Source organism: Epinephelus lanceolatus, chromosome 14, assembly GCF_041903045.1.
Source record: "Epinephelus lanceolatus isolate andai-2023 chromosome 14, ASM4190304v1, whole genome shotgun sequence".
Classification (NCBI taxonomy): Eukaryota; Metazoa; Chordata; class Actinopteri; order Perciformes; family Serranidae; genus Epinephelus; species Epinephelus lanceolatus.
The window spans coordinates 44,732,118-44,754,736 of NC_135747.1; the positions used below are offsets into that span (position 1 = coordinate 44,732,118).

A 22,619-nucleotide genomic window follows, 5' to 3' on the forward strand; every position below is an offset into this window, starting at 1 on the left:
GCAAAGAGTGACGAGGGGCGGGGCTTAGGGAGGGTCCTACAGGCGATACATTACAGTCTGTTCGGTGCGGCCGTCTCTCTCTGTGCTGGACCAGTTTCAAAACCTATTGTTCCCATTGGTCACTTTGACACAAACACAGTCCAGGTTGTAAAGAACCAAACTGTCTTTAATAAAGCCTGACTGAGTGTTTGTTTTTAAATCTAAAGTGTTCACAGAGTGAAGCTTTAATGGAGCTAAATTTATTTAACTTAAACAGATTATAGAAATAAAACGTGCTGACATGAGGAGAGGAGGGCGTTTGGTTATTTAAATGGATGTGAGATGGAAAACTTGAGGTTATTAATGTATAAACCAGTTGAACACCAAACTATGATGAAATTAAAGACACAGCTCACAGTCATCACTGGGACAAACTGGGAAACAGAACCAGAGCACTGGGAAGGCAACACAAGTCCAAAGTAGAGGCGAGCAAACAGCCAACAGACAGAAGCAGATAGAAAACCATGCAGGCAAAGAATCAAAAAGGTTTATTGAACTAAATCAGGAATGTAATCAAACTTCTGACTGAAATGAATGAAAGAAAAAGAAATTACAAGTCTGGACCACAGTTTGCACCGACAGGTACAAACGCTATGAGCTAGTTTCAGTACGAGTCTTTATTCTGTCTACGTCCTACTGAAGCACAGCGGCTTCTTAAAGAGAGCAAAGGTGGAGGTGAGTAAATCTACCTGGGAGTTTCTACAGTGACGTTTAAAGGAGGAGGTTATTGATTATGATCAGTGCATCGTTCAGCTCGAAGCTTCTCTGAGAGCCGCGTCTGCTCAGTGCTCAGACAGCAGCTCCTCTGGATCCACGTCCAGATACAGATTCTCTTTTCTCCCTGACTAAACCAAATAACTGCAGTTTGTTCATAAATAAAAATAACAACAACAAAATAAACCAGTTCATTCATGATTGTGAGCGTTTTTACAACCCGGACGACAGCTGGAAAATAAAGTAGCTGATAATTGGATCTGGTGCCAGGTCAGCTCTGGCAGTTTGGACACTGGTTTCTTTAAGCAGACGTGATGTTGTTCCTCTTCTTCTTCTTCTTCTTCTGGTGTTTTGGTTCATGGTTCCTCCGTCAGGTGCGTCTGGACACTGCTCAGCTCACTCCACTTTGCTGTAGTCCTCCACGTGGCCCAGGACCTTCTTCCTCTGTCGGATCATGTGGAAGTAAAGCTGGGGGAAGACTGGGGGGGGGGGGGGTGGGGGTGGGAAGGGGTGTCAGTGTGTCACCAACAGATGGACACGTGTTTACATCACAACAACAACTACAGCATCACATCACAGCTACAACTACAACAGCATCAACAATGCTCACTTTATTAGGTACACCTGCACTATGCAGTCCAATAAGATACTTTATACAGTGGAAACTATGGAAGGTTTTAAGGGCCAAAACTTTTAATATGAAAAACAAATTATATAATTAAATGCTTAAATGAATAAATAAATAAATACATATATACTTAAATAAATAAATCAATAAATAAATAATCACATCATTTTTTGTTTCATAAATTTATAATTATATAATAAATAGCTTAACTAAATAATTATCATCAATCATTATCATTTTTTAATACTTACATAAAAAACTTTATATAAATATAAAAAAATCAATAAATACACATTTTTTGTTTATTACATATATAATAACATAATTAACTAAATAGATAAATAAATTCTTATATCATTTCATTCTTAAAAATATAGTTGTATAATAAAATATTTACATAAACAAATAATTATATAATGAAATGCTTAAATAAAGGAATAAAAGAATAAATAAATCATTAAATGCTTAATAAATAAATAAATGTACAAATAAATTTAACATTTAAATTTTCAATGTCTCATTTAATATGATTCATTTATGATGAAATGATTCAATTATAATTATTTGTTTATTTATTATATAATTATATATTTTATTAAGCTTTAATTTACATAGTTATTTATTTATATATTTACATCAGCATTTTGTTATATAATTATATATTTATCTACATGACCATTTAATTTTACAGTTATTTATGTATTTGTATATTTAGTTTGGGCCCTTTAAACCCTCTACAGGAATTATTTTTATTTTTTTTTGCACTTGACTTTTAATAGGAAGTGCTGTATTACTATAATAGTCATAGTGATATAATCTAGTCTCTGTATTCTGCTGACAGCATTTTCATTTAGGCTCCTTTCATACCTGACAACATATGGAAAAAAACTTTTTTATTTTATTTTACTGTCCCATGATACTTTGCGTCACGGTAACCTGTCTGTTTCCAGCTGACTACCTGAAGCTGCTGCTGCATGAAGTCTTTTATGTTTAAAAAAAAAACTGCCACGAAATGCCATAGCTAAAGTTGGTGCTGCCAGTGATGGAGACAGGAAGTGAAGGCGTGTGTGGAGACAGCACCTGTCCTCATCAGGTGGACTGATAACGCCCACTCAGGTAACACACCTTATGACTTTATATTAATATGATAAATATACAAATGTCAGTTAGATGATGGTCTGTACCAGAAATTAAGCATAACATTCAGTGACTTTTAATCTACAGTGTCGTCACTTCCTGTTTCTTCTCACTCCACGAGAAACAAAGCTGCTCTGTGACTTACGGGGAATGTAGGAGATCATGACGAGGATGAGGAAGGTGTAGTAGTCGAAGGAGAAGTTGTACTTGTTGGGGAGGGTGACGGAGTACAGGCCCGTCTTCTGCACGTACGGCAGCGCTGCATAGATGGTCAGCAGTTCCCCGGTCACTCCCATGGGATACAGCACGATGAAAAAGGTGTACCTGCAGCAGAGAGGGCAGAGGAGGAGACGTTACACCTCGTGAGGGCAGAGAAGGAGACCTTACACATCGTGAGGGCAGAGAAGGAGACGTTACACATCGTGAGGGCAGAGAAGGAGACGTTACACATCGTGAGGGCAGAGAAGGAGACGTTACACATCGTGAGGGCAGAGGAGGAGACGTTACACCTCGTGAGGGCAGAGAAGGAGACCTTACACATCGTGAGGGCAGAGAAGGAGACGTTACACATCGTGAGGGCAGAGAAGGAGACGTTACACATCGTGAGGGCAGAGAAGGAGACGTTACACATCGTGAGGGCAGAGGAGGAGACGTTACACATCGTGGGGGCAGAGAAGGAGACCTTACACATCGTGAGGGCAGAGAAGGAGACGTTACACATCGTGAGGGCAGAGAAGGAGACGTTACACATCGTGAGGGCAGAGAAGGAGACGTTACACATCGTGAGGGCAGAGAAGGAGACGTTACACATCGTGAGGGCAGAGAAGGAGACGTTACACATCGTGAGGGCAGAGGAGGAGACGTTACACATCGTGAGGGCAGAGAAGGAGACCTTACACATCGTGAGGGCAGAGAAGGAGACGTTACACATCGCGAGGGCAGAGAAGGAGACGTTACACATCGTGAGGGCAGAGGAGGAGACGTTACACATCGTGAGGGCAGAGAAGGAGACGTTACACATCGTGAGGGCAGAGAAGGAGACGTTACACATCGTGAGGGCAGAGAAGGAGACGTTACACATCGTGAGGGCAGAGAAGGAGACGTTACACATCGTGAGGGCAGAGACAGAGGCGTTACACATCGCGAGAGCAGAGAAGGAGACGTTACACATCGTGAGGGCAGAGACAGAGGCGTTACACATCGTGAGGGCAGAGACAGAGACGTTACACATCGCGAGGGCAGAGAAGGAGACGTTACACATCGTGAGGGCAGAGGAGGAGACGTTACACATCGTGAGGGCAGAGAAGGAGACGTTACACATCGTGAGGGCAGAGAAGGAGACGTTACACATCGTGAGGGCAGAGAAGGAGACGTTACACATCGCGAGGGCAGAGACAGAGACGTTACACATCGCGAGGGCAGAGAAGGAGGCGTTACACATCGCGAGGGCAGAGAAGGAGGCGTTACACATCGTGAGGGCAGAGAAGGAGACGTTACACATCGTGAGGGCAGAGAAGGAGACGTTACACATCGCGAGGGCAGAGAAGGAGACGTTACACATCGCGAGGGCAGAGAAGGAGACGTTACACATCGCGAGGGCAGAGAAGGAGACGTTACACATCGCGAGGGCAGAGAAGGAGACGTTACACATCGCGAGGGCAGAGAAGGAGACGTTACACATCGCGAGGGCAGAGAAGGAGGCGTTACACATCGCGAGGGCAGAGAAGGAGACGTTACACATCATGAGGGCAGAGAAGGAGACGTTACACATCGTGAGGGCAGAGAAGGAGACGTTACACATCGCGAGGGCAGAGAAGGAGGCGTTACACATCGCAAGGGCAGAGAAGGAGGCGTTACACATCGCAAGGGCAGAGAAGGAGGCGTTAACATGCATCTGTACTATTCACTGTTCCTGTAACATGTAAACATTCAGTGTTTTACTGTGTGCACCACAAACATCAGTGAGACTTCCTGCATGTTCACCCATCCAGCTCCAAACTCTGTCTCTGATGGACCAATGAAAACACACACTTCTGCCTTTCTCTAAAACAAATACATTTTTCAGATAAGAAGACATGGGCGGAGAACACAGAGCTGCACAGGCACCACAACACCATGAAGACAAGTCTGCAGTGTGGACAGTTTGGACTCAGGTTTTTAAAAATGAATGTGAAGCAGAAGAGAATATAAACTGTTGCCAGAGGCAGAGATACCAAAACATTTTTATCTCTTTAAAAACAGAGCGGTGGTGTTCAGGCTCTGACACGAGGAACTGAAATAAATCATTACCTGCTGACAAAAGCAAACACCACAACTGTATATTTAAAGCTGGAGTAGATCAAACACACCTTCCTCCTGCAGCCCCCCCTCTCTGTCCTAAGCCCCTCCCACCAGACGACCACGGGCAGATGCACGTGCTTCATACAGTGACCCAGCATTTCCTGTACCGGTTTAACTGACCGACTATTTATTGAGCCAAGTATGTGCGACTCCTCTACGATAGGTGGAGATATGCCCCCTTTCAGCTTGTTAGTATTGGACCTTTTTCCTGTTGACCTATTACGTCACAGACCAAACAATGGACAAACAAGTTAGCTACGGTTAGCTAGCAGCTAACTGCTACCATGGTGGACAACTTTACAGCTCTGTACATTTGGTCCGTCCAAAAAGTCACGGCTCTGGATGTAGATTTCTCCATGTTGTTACCGGCTTCTTCTTCTCTTACACATTTAATGCTATTGGACTTCCGGCTCAAAGCCCGGGGCGGAAACTGTGGAGCATGCTCAGAGCGCCTCGGCCAGTTTGGGTCTGATTGACTGTATACATGCAGGAGTCACATGATCTGGGTGTGTTGCCAACTCCAGCTTTAAGTAAAGAGGTGCTGCCTGTTGGAAGTTAAAAGGCTGCGTTCACCATGTTAAATTCCTCAGCTGTTCTGCACCATGACATCACGGCTACATCCAAACTCTAAATACACTGTAATATTAACATCAGGCCGAAGCTTGAGCTACTTAACAAGAAATGTAACGTATAAATAAAAAGGAATTCCTCCACATGCGCCTGAATATTTAATGACAGACTGAAGCGTCGGCTCTTTGGAGGACAGAGAGGAGAAGCTCACAATAACAAACCAGAGATTCACTGAGCTGATTTTCTTCCACAGAAAATAAAACCCTTCAGTCTCTTCTTTAACTCCAAACCCAGCGACGGTCTCTCCTCGTCCGTCACTGATTTCGTTCACAGATGCACGACCAATTTTTCTGCCTCTCAGGGTGCAACTCAAACTGAAAGTCGAACACCAACATAGAGACGGGCTCTTTTGCTACCTAGCAACAAAGACCGCGGGGAGGGAGCCACTTAACAACTGTTGCCTTGGTTGATGATGCAGATGAATCCCATTAGGCACACACAGACAGAAAGCTGTTTGTGGTGGAAACAGGATGATTTTCTGTGCATAAGATGAGTTTAAAAATAAAAATGATTAACTCATCAGTGTTGGGAGTCGTGTCTTTACAGACATTAATAAACCTCCTGAACCTTTTGTTGCTGCTGTAATAGCTTCAACGCACGACTACAGCGGCATAAATAAAAAAACGTTCTCTTAAAAATAATTAATGGAGCTATTTATAATTAAATAATTATATGGAGGATTTTATTCCAGGATGTGTCGGGCTGACATGAAACATTAATGCGTTCACATACACAAGACCTAAGACACATGTACACATCACATTCATTCATTCATCTTACACGTTACCGACACCTCAGATTATAATATTTCATATAATTATAACAGCAACTATTTTGCTTATCGTTTAATCCTTTGAATCATTTTGTGATTTACCGAAAAAGCCGCTGGTTCAAACTCCTTCAATGTGAAGACCTGCTGTTTTGCTTTGTCATATTTAATATATATATCTCTGGGTTTTGGAGTTTCTGTCAGACAGAACATGTCATTTGAAGACATCTATGGGCATTTTTTAATAGTCTGGAATTTCATAAATAGCAGTTTCATAGTTAAAGCTGTAGTTGGTAACGTTTATGAAAATAACTTGTCATATTTGATGAAACTGTCACATCGAGACAGCTGAACACCATCCATGTTTCTCAGAGTCAAATATAAATACTGCCGTGACTGCCTCTGACTCTGACTCTGCCTCTGACTCGGACTCTGACTCGGACTCTGACTCGGACTCTGGGGTTGATGTCCTACCTTGCCCATTTGATGAGGTACGGCAGGTGGTTGAGGAGGCTGAAGGTGTAGAAAGAGTAGCGGATGATCTCTGTGACGGTCCAGGCTGTGACGAACAGCAGCACGCTGTCCTCACTCTGCACCTGCGCACACACAAAGGATGATGGGAGGAGGAAGAGGCGGGCTCGTCAGCCTCGTGTCATGCTGCAGCACTTACTGAAGGCTAACACAGACTCTTCATTTCAGAACCATGCTGTTTGTTTGAGACGCTCAGAGATCAGATCACACTGCAGGCAGACGGTCACCATCAACAGACATCAGGTTAAATCAATGCAAATATGATGTTAAAAACGTCTCACAGTCTAAATACAGTCTCACACACACTGACGTCACACAGAGGACAGCCTGAGGAAAAGGTCAGTACAGCAGAAAACATGAGAATCATATGTTATTCACTACACTATAACTCAGAGAGCAGATTCATTCCTTCAACCCTACAGAGAGATGAGCTGACGTTACTTACACATCTCCTCCTCTCCCATCTATCAACAGGGCAAACAGCACATCAGCAGGTCACACACACTCTTCTGGAAAACACTCATCTATGTGTGTGACAGTTAGCTACTTAGTTAGTGAGACTCTTCATACCTCTCTGACGCTGTGTGTGACGGCCCAGGTGAGGAAGACCCGGGACATGACCTGGAATCCAGTCAGGACCACAGAGGACGGTACGATTCCTGAGACGGGACACAGAACACACAGAGACTGAGCTGCACACACTCAACACACAGAGACTGAGCTGCACACACTCAACACACACAGAGACTGAGCTGCACACACTCAACACACAGAGACTGAGCTGCACACACTCAACACACAGAGACTGAGCTGCACACACTCAACACACAGAGACTGAGCTGCACACACTCAACACACACAGACTGAGCTGCACACACTCAACACACACAGACTGAGCTGCACACACTCAACACACACAGACTGAGCTGCACACACTCAACACACACAGACTGAGCTGCACACACTCAACACACAGACTGAGCTGCACACACTCAACACACACAGACTGAGCTGCACACACTCAACACACAGAGACTGAGCTGCACACACTCAACACACACACAGAGACTGAGCTGCACACACTCAACACACACACACAGAGACTGAGCTGCACACACTCAACACACAGAGACTGAGCTGCACACACTCAACACACACAGACTGAGCTGCACACACTCAACACACACAGACTGAGCTGCACACACTCAACACACACAGACTGAGCTGCACACACTCAACACACACAGACTGAGCTGCACACACTCAACACACACACACACACACAGACTGAGCTGCACACACTCAACACACACAGACTGAGCTGCACACACTCAACACACACACAGACTGAGCTGCACACACTCAACACACACACAGAGACTGAGCTGCACACACTCAACACACACAGACTGAGCTGCACACACTCAACACACAGAGACTGAGCTGCACACACTCAACACACAGAGACTGAGCTGCACACACTCAACACACACACAGACTGAGCTGCACACACTCAACACACACAGAGACTGAGCTGCACACACTCAACACACAGAGACTGAGCTGCACACACTCAACACACACACAGACTGAGCTGCACACACTCAACACACACACACAGACTGAGCTGCACACACTCAACACACACAGAGACTGAGCTGCACACACTCAACACACAGAGACTGAGCTGCACACACTCAACACACACAGACTGAGCTGCACACACTCAACACACACAGACTGAGCTGCACACACTCAACACACACAGACTGAGCTGCACACACTCAACACACACAGACTGAGCTGCACACACTCAACACACACAGACTGAGCTGCACACACTCAACACACAGAGACTGAGCTGCACACACTCAACACACAGAGACTGAGCTGCACACACTCAACACACACAGAGACTGAGCTGCACACACTCAACACACACACAGAGACTGAGCTGCACACACTCAACACACAGAGACTGAGCTGCACACACTCAACACACACAGAGACTGAGCTGCACACACTCAACACACACAGAGACTGAGCTGCACACACTCAACACACACAGAGACTGAGCTGCACACACTCAACACACACACAGAGACTGAGCTGCACACACTCAACACACACAGAGACTGAGCTGCACACACTCAACACACACAGAGACTGAGCTGCACACACTCAACACACAGAGACTGAGCTGCACACACTCAACACACACAGACTGAGCTGCACACACTCAACACACACAGACTGAGCTGCACACACTCAACACACACAGACTGAGCTGCACACACTCAACACACACACACACACACAGACTGAGCTGCACACACTCAACACACACAGACTGAGCTGCACACACACTCAACACACACACAGACTGAGCTGCACACACTCAACACACACAGAGACTGAGCTGCACACACTCAACACACACACACAGACTGAGCTGCACACACTCAACACACAGAGACTGAGCTGCACACACTCAACACACAGAGACTGAGCTGCACACACTCAAAACACACACAGACTGAGCTGCACACACTCAACACACAGAGACTGAGCTGCACACACTCAACACACAGAGACTGAGCTGCACACACTCAACACACAGAGACTGAGCTGCACACACTCAAAACACACACAGACTGAGCTGCACACACTCAACACACAGAGACTGAGCTGCACACACTCAACACACACAGAGACTGAGCTGCACACACTCAACACACACACAGAGACTGAGCTGCACACACTCAACACACACACAGACTGAGCTGCACACACTCAACACACACACACAGACTGAGCTGCACACACTCAACACACACAGAGACTGAGCTGCACACACTCAACACACACAGAGACTGAGCTGCACACACTCAACACACACAGAGACTGAGCTGCACACACTCAACACACACAGAGACTGAGCTGCACACACTCAACACACAGAGACTGAGCTGCACACACTCAACACACAGAGACTGAGCTGCACACACTCAACACACACACAGACTGAGCTGCACACACTCAACACACACAGACTGAGCTGCACACACTCAACACACACAGACTGAGCTGCACACACTCAACACACACAGAGACTGAGCTGCACACACTCAACACACACACACACACACACACACACACACACACACACACACACAGAGACTGAGCTGCACACACAGAGACTGAGCTGCACACACTCAACACACACAGAGACTGAGCTGCACACACTCAACACACACAGACTGAGCTGCACACACTCAACACACACAGAGACTGAGCTGCACACACTCAACACACACAGACTGAGCTGCACACACTCAACACACACAGACTGAGCTGCACACACTCAACACACAGAGACTGAGCTGCACACACTCAACACAGAGACTGAGCTGCACACACTCAACACACACAGACTGAGCTGCACACACTCAACACACACAGACTGAGCTGCACACACTCAACACACAGAGACTGAGCTGCACACACTCAACACACACAGACTGAGCTGCACACACTCAACACACACAGAGACTGAGCTGCACACACTCAACACACACAGACTGAGCTGCACACACTCAACACACAGAGACTGAGCTGCACACACTCAACACACACAGACTGAGCTGCACACACTCAACACACAGAGACTGAGCTGCACACACTCAACACACACAGACTGAGCTGCACACACTCAACACACAGAGACTGAGCTGCACACACTCAACACACAGAGACTGAGCTGCACACACTCAACACACAGAGACTGAGCTGCACACACTCAACACACACAGACTGAGCTGCACACACTCAACACACAGAGACTGAGCTGCACACACTCAACACACACAGACTGAGCTGCACACACTCAACACACACAGAGACTGAGCTGCACACACTCAACACACACAGACTGAGCTGCACACACTCAACACACACAGACTGAGCTGCACACACTCAACACACACAGACTGAGCTGCACACACTCAACACACACAGACTGAGCTGCACACACTCAACACACAGTCATCTTAATGTTTTAATTGTAAAAGTCTAACCAGGGACAGCAGAGGCAAATCAGCCACAGATAGGAACCTTAATGCATCTACTTTGTATTTTACATCTAAAGTAATGTCTCATGCATTTGTCCCTGTCACATAAACAAGTTAATAAAAACAAACATATGTACGGTGGCCAACAGGGACAAACATGACACGAGAGCCCAAAACATTTACATCAGAAACAGCTGCAGCTTCAGAAACAGTGACACTTGAAAAACAAATTTATCCAGAACAAACACAAGAATGGAAACGTGCTGCAGGAGAATCTGTCTGTTTCTTCCTGCTGATGTTCTGGGTCTAATTCATTTTGTTTTTGGTTTTTGTTTCGTTGTTGTTTTTTGCATTACCAAAGAAGTTTGCACAAATAAGTGTTCCTTTTTACATCATCATGTCACATCAAGTGAAACTATGGTCAGGCACACAGAGGTGCTTTATACTGGGGACAGAAAGAAATGTCCAAAAAACAGGAAACACTTTGTTTATGACTAAGAACACTGAGTGATGTATAGAGACAGTTAATATGTGAGCTCTCAGATCTGTACAGACAGACCACAGGACTGAATGTTGATGCAGTGTCACCGACTGTCCAGCAGAGAGGAGCCTCGAGCTGTGTGTGTGTGTGTGTGTGTGTGTGTGTGTGTGTGTGTGTGTGTGTGGACGACAGCTGCAGGGAGTCTGGGTAATCCCTGATTAATCCTTCATAATGAAGAGAATGGATTGTGAAGCACAGTGAGGCGGCCAGGCGAGAGGCGCCGTCTCCTCACACATTAACACCACGAGAGCCGACAGCTTCTCCGCTCGCTCTTTGACAAACACTTCAGATGTTTGTTTGTCCGCACACATTTACATCTGAGACACAGACGCAATGTGTTCACACATCTGCAAACACAGTCTGAACGGTCAGAAGACACTTTTAAGACGCCTGTGATGACATCACTGACGTCACTCAGCTCCTCAAACACACCAAGTGACAGCAGAGCTCCATGATTCTGTTTAGATTGGTCCACAATACACTTTCACATCCTCACAGTTACGTTATTCGTCCCCCTGCTGCACAGATACCTGAAGGTAAAGTTCCTCCAAAATCACATTAAATCAATTCTGATAACTCAAATTCATTTACAGACAGCAGATCTGATTGGAGGGGATGCTGCTCCACAGTTTTGGTGTGGTTATGGTATCTATGGTGAAGGCTGTCTGTGAATCTTGTGGTGTGTTTTGATGGACCTGTGGAGTTTTTCTGGTGGGCAACACATGCACAATGTTCTCAACGTGGAGGAGGCTGAGCCCACAGCTAACAGCTAACAGCTAACGGTGCTAAACAACAGCAACAGTGCTGACAGAGCTAACAGTGTTAACTAGGGGGGAACCAACTGGTGGGTACTACGTCTCTGCACCAACGCCGTCCTGACACCAGTGATAACCACCGTATGAGCGCAGTGCAGTCTCACGACAGCGGCGTTTTGGGTGCCTGAAAACGCAACGTTTTGAAAACGGGTTCCAGAGTGCAACTTTTTGGAAACGGCAGTGTCTCCGTTGTCATGTAAACTTGCAATATGCAGTTCCTCTGAAAACGGAGACTTTTCGCACATGCTCATTACAGTTCCAGTCACTAGGCATGCACGAGAAAGTCGACCATCACAACAACAATGGCGAGCTCTGTTTATGCTGCTCACCCTGTTGATTTTATCAACGCTTCTCCAGCAAAGTGTAGATCAACTGTGGCAACTCCACCTCGTCGCGGTCCTCTCCGCTCCTCTCACCCACACTTGAGCACCCGTTCTGGGATACACAGTGTCGGCCCGCCTGGCCTGACCTCTACGGTCCTCCCTGGACGGATTCTCAAGTGTGGGTGAGAGGAGCGGAGAGGACCGGCAATGGTAATGTATAGTTACCTGGGCTTCATCAATCAAACTACGCGTTACTGCCCAACACTGATTATAACTATTTAATAAGAAAGTAGTATTTGGGTATAGCAAAAAAATAAAAATAAACTTCAGGTTGCAGCCTCTGCTCAGAAAATTAAACGGTCCTGAAACTGCAGCCTCCGGTACTGCAGCTTTACCTTACTCGATTTTGCAGCTCCGTGTGAATGGAGATATTTTCTGTTTTTAGAGAAACCATTGTCGTCTAAACAGGGCCTCAGCCAGTGAGATGCTCACATGTAAAAAGTGACCTGTGAGGACAGATGTTTTACAGACAGCAGTGAAGGTGAGGGTGGAGGTGAGGGTGAAGGCTAAAGACAGACTCACCTACAGCACAGTGCAGGATCTGTAAAGAAAAGATAACAGAATTACTCAACATGCTTCTGTCAGAGGAACAAACCACCACTTATCTTAACTCTGACAACACAGTCTGATAAAACACATAAAACACACTTCCTCTGGCTCTCTACATGTTTTCTTTTCCTGCATTCCTGCAAATATTTTTTCCTTTGGATCATGTGTAGTCACTAATTTGTTAAATATAATACATAAACCTTCCACTTGTTTTTGTGTGTCAAAAACAACTGACACTCTTTGTGCCATTAGTGTTCAGTCTGTGTACAGATTACTTCATGAATGGAGGATCAGTCTCCTCCTGCTGAGCTCCAGAGAGTCTGGACAGGATCAGTCCAACACCTCGTGCTGCTCTGTCTCTGCACTGTGTTTGTATCAGTGTGTGTGTGTGTGTGTGTGTGAATGCTCTTTAACACATGTGAGAAAATTAGATGATTCTCTTTGACCTCGTTCTGACACTCACAGTCAGCAGCTCATTTTCTGCCTCTATATTTGTATTGGGTTGAACTCTTATAAAAATTCACTTTAAAAACTTGCGTGGTTGTGTGTCTTTAACACAGAGCAGCTCCACACGTTCAGTTAGCATGTTGGTATGTTACAGAGGACATACCAAACACTGGACTGATAACGACACCATGCAGACCTGAACCCAACTCACATACCTTTAAAGGGATAGTGCACCCAAAAATGTAAACTCAGCCATTATCTACTCACCCATATGCCGAGGGAGGCTCAGGTGAAGTTTTAGAGTCCTCACATCACTTGCAGAGATCCAAGGGGAGAGGAGGTAGCAACACAACTCCACCTAATGGAGGCTGACGGCGCCCCAGATTCAAACGTCCAAAAACACATCATTGAAACCACAAAATATCTCCATACTGCTCGTCCGTAGTGATCCAAGTGTCCTGAAGCCCCGACATAAAAAGTTGTTTGGAAAAACCTCATTTGAACTCTGTTTTTAGCCTCATTGTAGCCTGTAGCTCTGACTGCCTCTCTGGGCACCACGCTCACGTGTGTGCACTTGCGCGACACCAGTGAAAGCATGTGAACACACATGAAGGCGGTGCTCACGTCTCATGGTCTCGCGCAAGTGCGCACACGTGAGCGCGGTGCCCAGAGAGGCAGTCAGAGCTACAGGCTACAATGAGGCTAAAAACAGAGTTCAAATGAGGTTTTTCCAAACAACTTTTTATGTCGGGGCTTCAGGACACTTGGATCACTACGGACGAGCAGTATGGAGATATTTTGTGGTTTCAATGATGTGTTTTTGGACGTTTGAATCTGGGGCGCCGTCAGCCTCCATTAGGTGGAGTTGTGTTGCTACCTCCTCTCCCCTTGAAGTGTTGTGAGGACTCTAAAACTTGTGACAGTGTTGGTATGACTCAGATCTCTGAGCTCGTCTCACCTCCAGAATGGCTCCGGTCTGAAAGAACTTGAGAGGCTTCTCTATGGAGTAGTACAGCCCGTGGTAACTTCCTCTGGCCAGGTACGCTCTCACCAGACCCACAGCGATCACCAGCCACCTGGACGGCACAGAGGGGAAGAAGAAATATCACAGGATTAGTCAATGCAGGAATTATGGAGAGCTACCAGATGAGCTTGTGTTGTGAGTGTGAGCTTTGTGTTTCAAATAAAGCATCCTGGGGTCAAAGGACATGCAGCACCACAGATTTAAGAACTGAGGAGTACTTTATAAAATGAGTCCTTCCATAGTGGGAGCTTCTTTGTGCTGACAGTAATCCTGATGAACAAATTAACTTTACCATTGGGAAAAAACTATACTTCGATGTACTTTTCGACACAGCTTTACTACATATGGTTTAATGAGGACTGTGCACCTGAACTTCAGAGAGAACTAACATATAGCTGGAGCACCAGGCTGCTGGCACACATAAGAACATTTGTTGTTACAGTTACTGTCTGCAATGCAACTTATTTTCCCTTCTCTGCAGCCCTGACACGTTTAATGACCCAATATTATATCAAACATTCTGGTAAGTCTTGACATCACTCCTCTAAACATTAATGAACTGAGCAGACTGAAGTCACATAAAGAAAAAATACTGTTTAATGTTTCTGTAAATATTAAAAAGTTAAGTTCACACTGAGTCAGGTTTGTATCTTTAATGGAGGGTGAAATGTTTCCTGATAATGGTTTCAGCTCATACAGTACAACAATAATGTAATGTAATGCATCAGGTTATTCAGACTGAGCTTGTCCCCCTGGACACAGAGGTCAGAGGTCAGCTGCAGAGCCTGTGGAGGTTCAGACAGTCTGATCAGGATCACAGTTTCACTTCACACGTTGGTGTCACTGAGTGAAGACAGTGATTAGTATCTGTTCTTAATCTCAGTCAGCAGCACTGATGAATATCAATATCAGAGCTGGTCGGGCAGAAACTTAGCTCGCCTGCATCTGAATGCAGACGCTGCATTTGAGCGGCGAAGACGTACGTGTGTGCTGACATGTGCTCAATACAAAGCAGGCAGTGTGAGGCCCATCAATACTGAGGCGTTCACAATGTGACCGGACTGGTTGGAGCAGAGAGCAAACAACACCCACTGTTCTCTTGTGCAACAGTGTCACAACCAGAGCAATAAAAGACACACAGAGACACTTCTCTGCTCAGGGTCAAAGGTCAGGACTGTTTAACTGTACTGGAAGAATCTGGGCCGAGCAGCAGAGCAGCGGAGGGTGTGAAACAGACCACTGATCTATATCAGCTCTGGTTTAACACAAATCAAACTGTGATCAGTCGACAAACATCCACAATCCATCAAATATGTTTTTCTATCTGACTGTTAATGTGAATAATCTTTAAATAAACTGCTGTTTACTTTAATCACAGATTATCATTATACTGTACTGTAAACATTAATCCTACATGCTGTTTACATATAAACATACACACATGCAAACACTGTGCAGAAGCACCAGGTCCATGTTGATACACTCAGTTTAAAAAGAACACTTGAATTGTATTCAGACAATTTATTTTATTTCATCTATCTTATTCTTTTACTTACTCATTAATCTGTCTTTGAGTAACAGATAAATTATTTCTATAGAATTTTAAAAAAAAAATCTATATTTTTCTATTTCTATTTAAATAACATAATAAATGTGTGAAGTGTGAATGTGTCTGTGACTCACTGATCTTTGTTGCAGATTAATCATTTATTCATCAACTCATCTGATTATGGACGAACTATTCCTGTAACTTTTGTTTCTTGTTTGATTCAAATTACATCTTTAAATCCTGCAGAGCATCTTTACAGCAGCCATTTGAATGTGTTTTTCATTTTATTTTTAAACCCCATTTAAAATCATTTTAAATAATCTTATATCTGCACTTTAGCTATTTTTAATGGTGATTTTTTAAATTGTAAATAATTTAGTCATTAATTTGACCTTTTATACATTTTTTCTTTTTAGCCTTTGATTGTAAATCTGTGTGCTTTAATATGTTTTATATTTTATTGCTCTGTAAAGCTCTTTGACTTACCCTGCTGTATGACATGTGTATGACATGTGTATGACATGTGCTGTACACATAAAGCTGCCCTGCCTATATCCTACACAGATACATCTCAGCTGGCTCTTTTTCTCTTTGTGCACATTATCATTCATTATTATTTCTGTATCATTTGTTAGTTGATGTTAGGACATTATTATTATACTGATATTATGGGGTGTGCACTGATATTATGGGGTGTGCACTGATATTATGGGGTGTGCACGGCAGGTGGTGTCTGTGTGTGTGCTGCTCGTTAATCTGTATTAGCGTCAGAGAAGCGCACTCCAAGTTGTCTGAGTGCTCAGCAGCATGCTAACAGTGCTTCCGGTTATAATCACCCACAGTCTGCAGATCAATAATCAATACTCATCACTGTGACGGTGCAGAGGGTTGATTTAGCTCCTGGTATCAATGCTGTGATGTTATATCCTCAGCTCACAGACACACACACACACACACAGACACACACACACACACACACACACACACACACACACACACAGAGCAGCAGCAGCGTTAGCACGCGGACGGAGGCTACATACCCCGCTGTCATAACAACGTTGTAGATGACGAGGTAGGCCGTGGCCAGGGCGCCGGGGCCCTTCTTCTTCTTGGCGGCCACATCACCGTGAGCCGCCTTGCTGGTCCCCGGAGCAGCTGCCGACATGACTACAACCCTCTGCGGTCTCTGGTCCTGGACGACGGCGGCTGACGGTTCACCGAGTCAGGAAACCAACACACCAACCAACGGGAGCCGGACGGTCACCTGCTGCGTACTTCCGGCTTCGCTTTTACGCGCGCTCACTCAAATATCACCTCAGAAACCGGACATTCAACATGTGACGTAGTTATTACGTCAAGACTTTTATTTAGACTATTTATTCTGACGTGAATTAAATCTGTGTGATCTTTCTCTTGGGTGGTGTTGTCGGTGTACAATAGAACATGAACTATCTTGAGCTTCCGTCGGACTCTTTGTCACTTCCTGTGTTTGTATGAGTCGCTCTTTGAGAGGCGCGCCCCCTGCTGGACGCCACAGGCTACACACATGCTGTAACAGCAGCTCCCCAACGCAGTGGTCTGTGTCATGGACTGAACTGAAGTCACCTGTGAATTCAGCAAGCACCGAGAGTAGAGCCCCATCTCTCTCCATACACACAACAATAAATATATACGTAACACATTTAAAAAACAAACAAATAAACAAACAGACAAACAAAAACACTCCTGGAGGAAAAACGTTTAGGAACATTTTGGTGATTGACCGTCAGAGGCTGTGACCTTCACCATGTAAATTCTGTGTCACTACAATAAGCTTTAAGAAATACACATCAGAGTTTTACACATTTATATTTCTCAAAATTACCAGATGTACATATATTTATATTTATAGATATATACTTATACTGTATACACATATTTTCTATTCTACTGACCCTGCGTTTGGAAAGTCTTTTTTTTTTCATAAACTTTATTCAAATCTTTAAGACAAGGTACAATACGATACAAATAGCTGTATCAACATGAAAGTACAGGGAGCACAGTGTTAAGAAGAAGTTAAAAAAAAAATATATATATATATATATATATATATATATATATATATATATATACAGTACAGGCCAAAAGTTTGGACACACCTTCTCATTCAATGCGTTTTCTTTATTTTCATGACTATTTACATTGTAGATTCTCACTGAAGGCATCAAAACTATGAATGAACACATGTGGAGTTATGTACTTAACAAAAAAAGGTGAAATAACTGAAAACATGTTTTATATTCTAGTTTCTTCAAAATAGCCACCCTTTGCTCTGATTACTGCTTTGCACACTCTTGGCATTCTCTCCATGAGCTTCAAGAGGTAGTCACCTGAAATGGTTTTCCAACAGTCTTGAAGGAGTTCCCAGAGGTGTTTAGCACTTGTTGGCCCCTTTGCCTTCACTCTGCGGTCCAGCTCACCCCAAACCATCTGGATTGGGTTCAGGTCCGGTGACTGTGGAGGCCAGGTCATCTGCCGCAGCACTCCATCACTCTCCTTCTTGGTCAAATAGCCCTTACACAGCCTGGAGGTGTGTTTGGGGTCATTGTCCTGTTGAAAAATAAATGATGGTCCAACTAAACGCAAACCGGATGGGATGGCATGTCGCTGCAGGATGCTGTGGTAGCCATGCTGGTTCAGTGTGCCTTCAATTTTGAATAAATCCCCAACAGTGTCACCAGCAAAACACCCCCACACCATCACACCTCCTCCTCCATGCTTCACAGTGGGAACCAGGCATGTGGAATCCATCCGTTCACCTTTTCTGCGTCTCACAAAGACACGGCGGTTGGAACCAAAGATCTCAAATTTGGACTCATCAGACCAAAGCACAGATTTCCACTGGTCTAATGTCCATTCCTTGTGTTTCTTGGCCCAAACAAATCTCTTCTGCTTGTTGCCTCTCCTTAGCAGTGGTTTCCTAGCAGCTATTTGACCATGAAGGCCTGATTGGCGCAGTCTCCTCTTAACAGTTGTTCTAGAGATGGGTCTGCTGCTAGAACTCTGTGTGGCATTCATCTGGTCTCTGATCTGAGCTGCTGTTAACTTGCCATTTCTGAGGCTGGTGACTCGGATGAACTTATCCTCAGAAGCAGAGGTGACTCTTGGTCTTCCTTTCCTGGGTCGGTCCTCATGTGTGCCAGTTTCGTTGTAGCGCTTGATGGTTTTTGCGACTCCACTTGGGGACACATTTAAAGTTTTTGCAATTTTCCGGACTGACTGACCTTCATTTCTTAAAGTAATGATGGCCACTCGTTTTTCTTTAGTTAGCTGATTGGTTCTTGCCATAATATGAATTTTAACAGTTGTCCAATAGGGCTGTCGGCTGTGTATTAACCTGACTTCTGCACAACACAGCTGATGGTCCCAACCCCATTGATAAAGCAAGAAATTCCACTAATTAACCCTGATAAGGCACACCTGTGAAGTGGAAACCATTTCAGGTGACTACCTCTTGAAGCTCATGGAGAGAATGCCAAGAGTGTGCAAAGCAGTAATCAGAGCAAAGGGTGGCTATTTTGAAGAAACTAGAATATAAAACATGTTTTCAGTTATTTCACCTTTTTTTGTTAAGTACATAACTCCACATGTGTTCATTCATAGTTTTGATGCCTTCAGTGAGAATCTACAATGTAAATAGTCATGAAAATAAAGAAAACGCATTGAATGAGAAGGTGTGTCCAAACTTTTGGCCTGTACTGTATATATATATATATATATATATATATATATATATATATATATATATATCACATAAAAAATAAATAAATAAATAAATAAAAAAAAAAAACACAAGCAGACAAAAAATGTGCAAATTATATAAAAAAAGAACCAACAGAGCAAGTAAGTAAATATATAAATAAATAACTAACAAAACAGATAAATGAATAAGAAAACATATAGCAGGGACAATATATTATCTGGCAATATGGTCTCCAATATCTTTTAGTAGGCTGGATGTCTTGCAAGCTTTTTTGTTTTTATGTACTTTACATACAGAATCATAAAAAGTCTTAAGTTCAGCATGAAACAAAATTTAATTTGGGATAAACTGAAGAAATCTGGCTTTATGAATATGATATTTACCCAACAGACACAGCAATTTTATCACACTATCAATTTTCTTATTGTTAGATTTGACACTCAAAAACAAGACCATACTTTCTGTAATGGTGACCAAGACCTTCTGAGACTCCCAAAGTAATAAAGATATTTGATTCCAAAAATTAGAAGAATGTGGACATCCATAAAATAAATGAGAAAAAGACTCCACCTCTTCTTTGCAGAAGGAACATAAAGGTGACACGTCAGGTCTAAACTTGTTAATGAATTCATTGCAAGGATAGTATCCAAGCAAGAGTTTGATATGAACTTCTTTAACTTTATCGGGGACAAGAAATTTGTTAAATTCTCGGAAAGTCTTTTTTGCTTAGGAAGGTTCCTAGCTGAGTGAAATGACCCGGAAGTATTTTAGCGGCCGCCATGATAAGAGCTGTTGGAATTCTCTAAACATTAAGGAAAGGAGGTTCAATGCTTCCTTTCAGATCTCCTTTAGCATAGGATACATCGGACCTTCCTAAGCGATAGGAAAGGAGATAATTCCATCCCACAAGTCATTGCGGCGGCAATATTTACGCACCATTCACAAACTCAAATGATTAGGAAAGAAAAAGACCAACATGACCGAGAAAGGAAGGAGATCACCATCTAAGTTACCACTGTTTATGAAGCATTATACATCTCGTGCCACAACTTGTTCATATGCAATATGTTTATGAAGCATTATACATCTCGTGCCGCAACTTGTTCATATGCAATATGTTTATGAAGCATTATACATCTCGTGCCACAACTTGTTCATATGCAATATGTTTATGAAGCATTAAACATCTCGTGCCGCAACTTGTTCATATGCAATATGTTTATGAAGCATTATACATCTCGTGCCGCAACTTGTTCATATGCAATATGTTTATGAAGCATTATACATCTCGTGCCACAACTTGTTCATATGCAATATGTTTATGAAGCATTATACATCTTGTGCCACAACTTGTTCATATGCAATATGTTTATGAAGCATTAAACATCTCGTGCCGCAACTTGTTCACATGCAATATGTTTATGAAGCATTATACATCTCGTGCCGCAACTTGTTCACATGCAATATGTTTATGAAGCATTATACATCTCGTGCCGCAACTTGTTCATATGCAATATGTTTATGAAGCATTATACATCTCGTGCCGCAACTTGTTCATATGCAATATGTTTATGAAGCATTATACATCTCGTGCCGCAACTTGTTCATATGCAATATGTTTATGAAGCATTATACATCTCGTGCCGCAACTTGTTCATATGCAATATGTTTATGAAGCATTAAACATCTCGTGCCGCAACTTGTTCATATGCAATATGTTTATGAAGCATTATACATCTCGTGCCGCAACTTGTTCATATGCAATATGTTTATGAAGCATTAAACATCTCGTGCCGCAACTTGTTCATATGCAATATGTTTATGAAGCATTATACATCTCGTGCCGCAACTTGTTCATATGCAATATGTTTATGAAGCATTAAACATCTTGTGCCGCAACTTGTTCACACGCAATATGTTTATGAAGCATTAAACATCTTGTGCCGCAACTTGTTCACACGCAATATGTTTATGAAGCATTAAACATCTCGTGCCGCAACTTGTTCACATGCAATATGTTTATGAAGCATTAAACATCTCGTGCCGCAACTTGTTCATATGCAATATGTTTATGAAGCATTAAACATCTCGTGCCGCAACTTGTTCATATGCAATATGTTTATGAAGCATTATACATCTCGTGCCGCAACTTGTTCATATGCAATATGTTTATGAAGCATTAAACATCTCGTGCCGCAACTTGTTCATATGCAATATGTTTATGAAGCATTAAACATCTCGTGCCGCAACTTGTTCACACGCAATATGTTTATGAAGCATTAAACATCTCGTGCCGCAACTTGTTCATATGCAATATGTTTATGAAGCATTATACATCTCGTGCCGCAACTTGTTCATATGCAATATGTTTATGAAGCATTATACATCTCGTGCCGCAACTTGTTCATATGCAATATGTTTATGAAGCATTATACATCTCGTGCCGCAACTTGTTCATATGCAATATGTTTATGAAGCATTAAACATCTTGTGCCGCAACTTGTTCACACGCAATATGTTTATGAAGCATTATACATCTCGTGCCGCAACTTGTTCACATGCAATATGTTTATGAAGCATTAAACATCTCGTGCCGCAACTTGTTCATATGCAATATGTTTATGAAGCATTATACATCTCGTGCCGCAACTTGTTCATATGCAATATGTTTATGAAGCATTAAACATCTCGTGCCGCAACTTGTTCATATG

At 43.3% G+C, this 22,619-nt stretch overlaps 1 protein-coding gene across 1 annotated transcript; it reads right to left on the minus strand.

Annotated features, from left to right (window-relative positions):
• Window positions 1-510: 510 nt before the first annotated feature.
• On the minus strand, window positions 511-17,436 carry hacd2 (3-hydroxyacyl-CoA dehydratase 2). Its single transcript, XM_033618039.2, has 7 exons — window positions 17,207-17,436; window positions 14,552-14,669; window positions 13,120-13,138; window positions 7,359-7,447; window positions 6,732-6,853; window positions 2,664-2,842; window positions 511-1,232 (listed from the first exon to the last, which is right to left on the minus strand). Exons 1-7 carry the CDS (start codon window positions 17,329-17,331, stop codon window positions 1,150-1,152), a joined length of 735 nt encoding a protein of 244 aa, XP_033473930.1. The 5' UTR covers window positions 17,332-17,436; the 3' UTR covers window positions 511-1,149.
• Window positions 17,437-22,619: the final 5,183 nt, after the last annotated feature.

Coding starts and splice junctions, on each gene's coding strand:
- hacd2 (XM_033618039.2), bottom strand. CDS start 17,331: ATGTCGGCAGCTGCTCCGGGGACCAGCAAGGCGGCTCACGGTGATGTG. Junction 6,854..7,358: donor TCACACACAGCGTCAGAGAG/GTATGAAGAGTC, acceptor GTGTGTGCGCAG/GTGCAGAGTGAGGACAGCGT. Junction 1,233..2,663: donor CATGATCTCCTACATTCCCC/GTAAGTCACAGA, acceptor CCCCCCCCCCAG/TCTTCCCCCAGCTTTACTTC.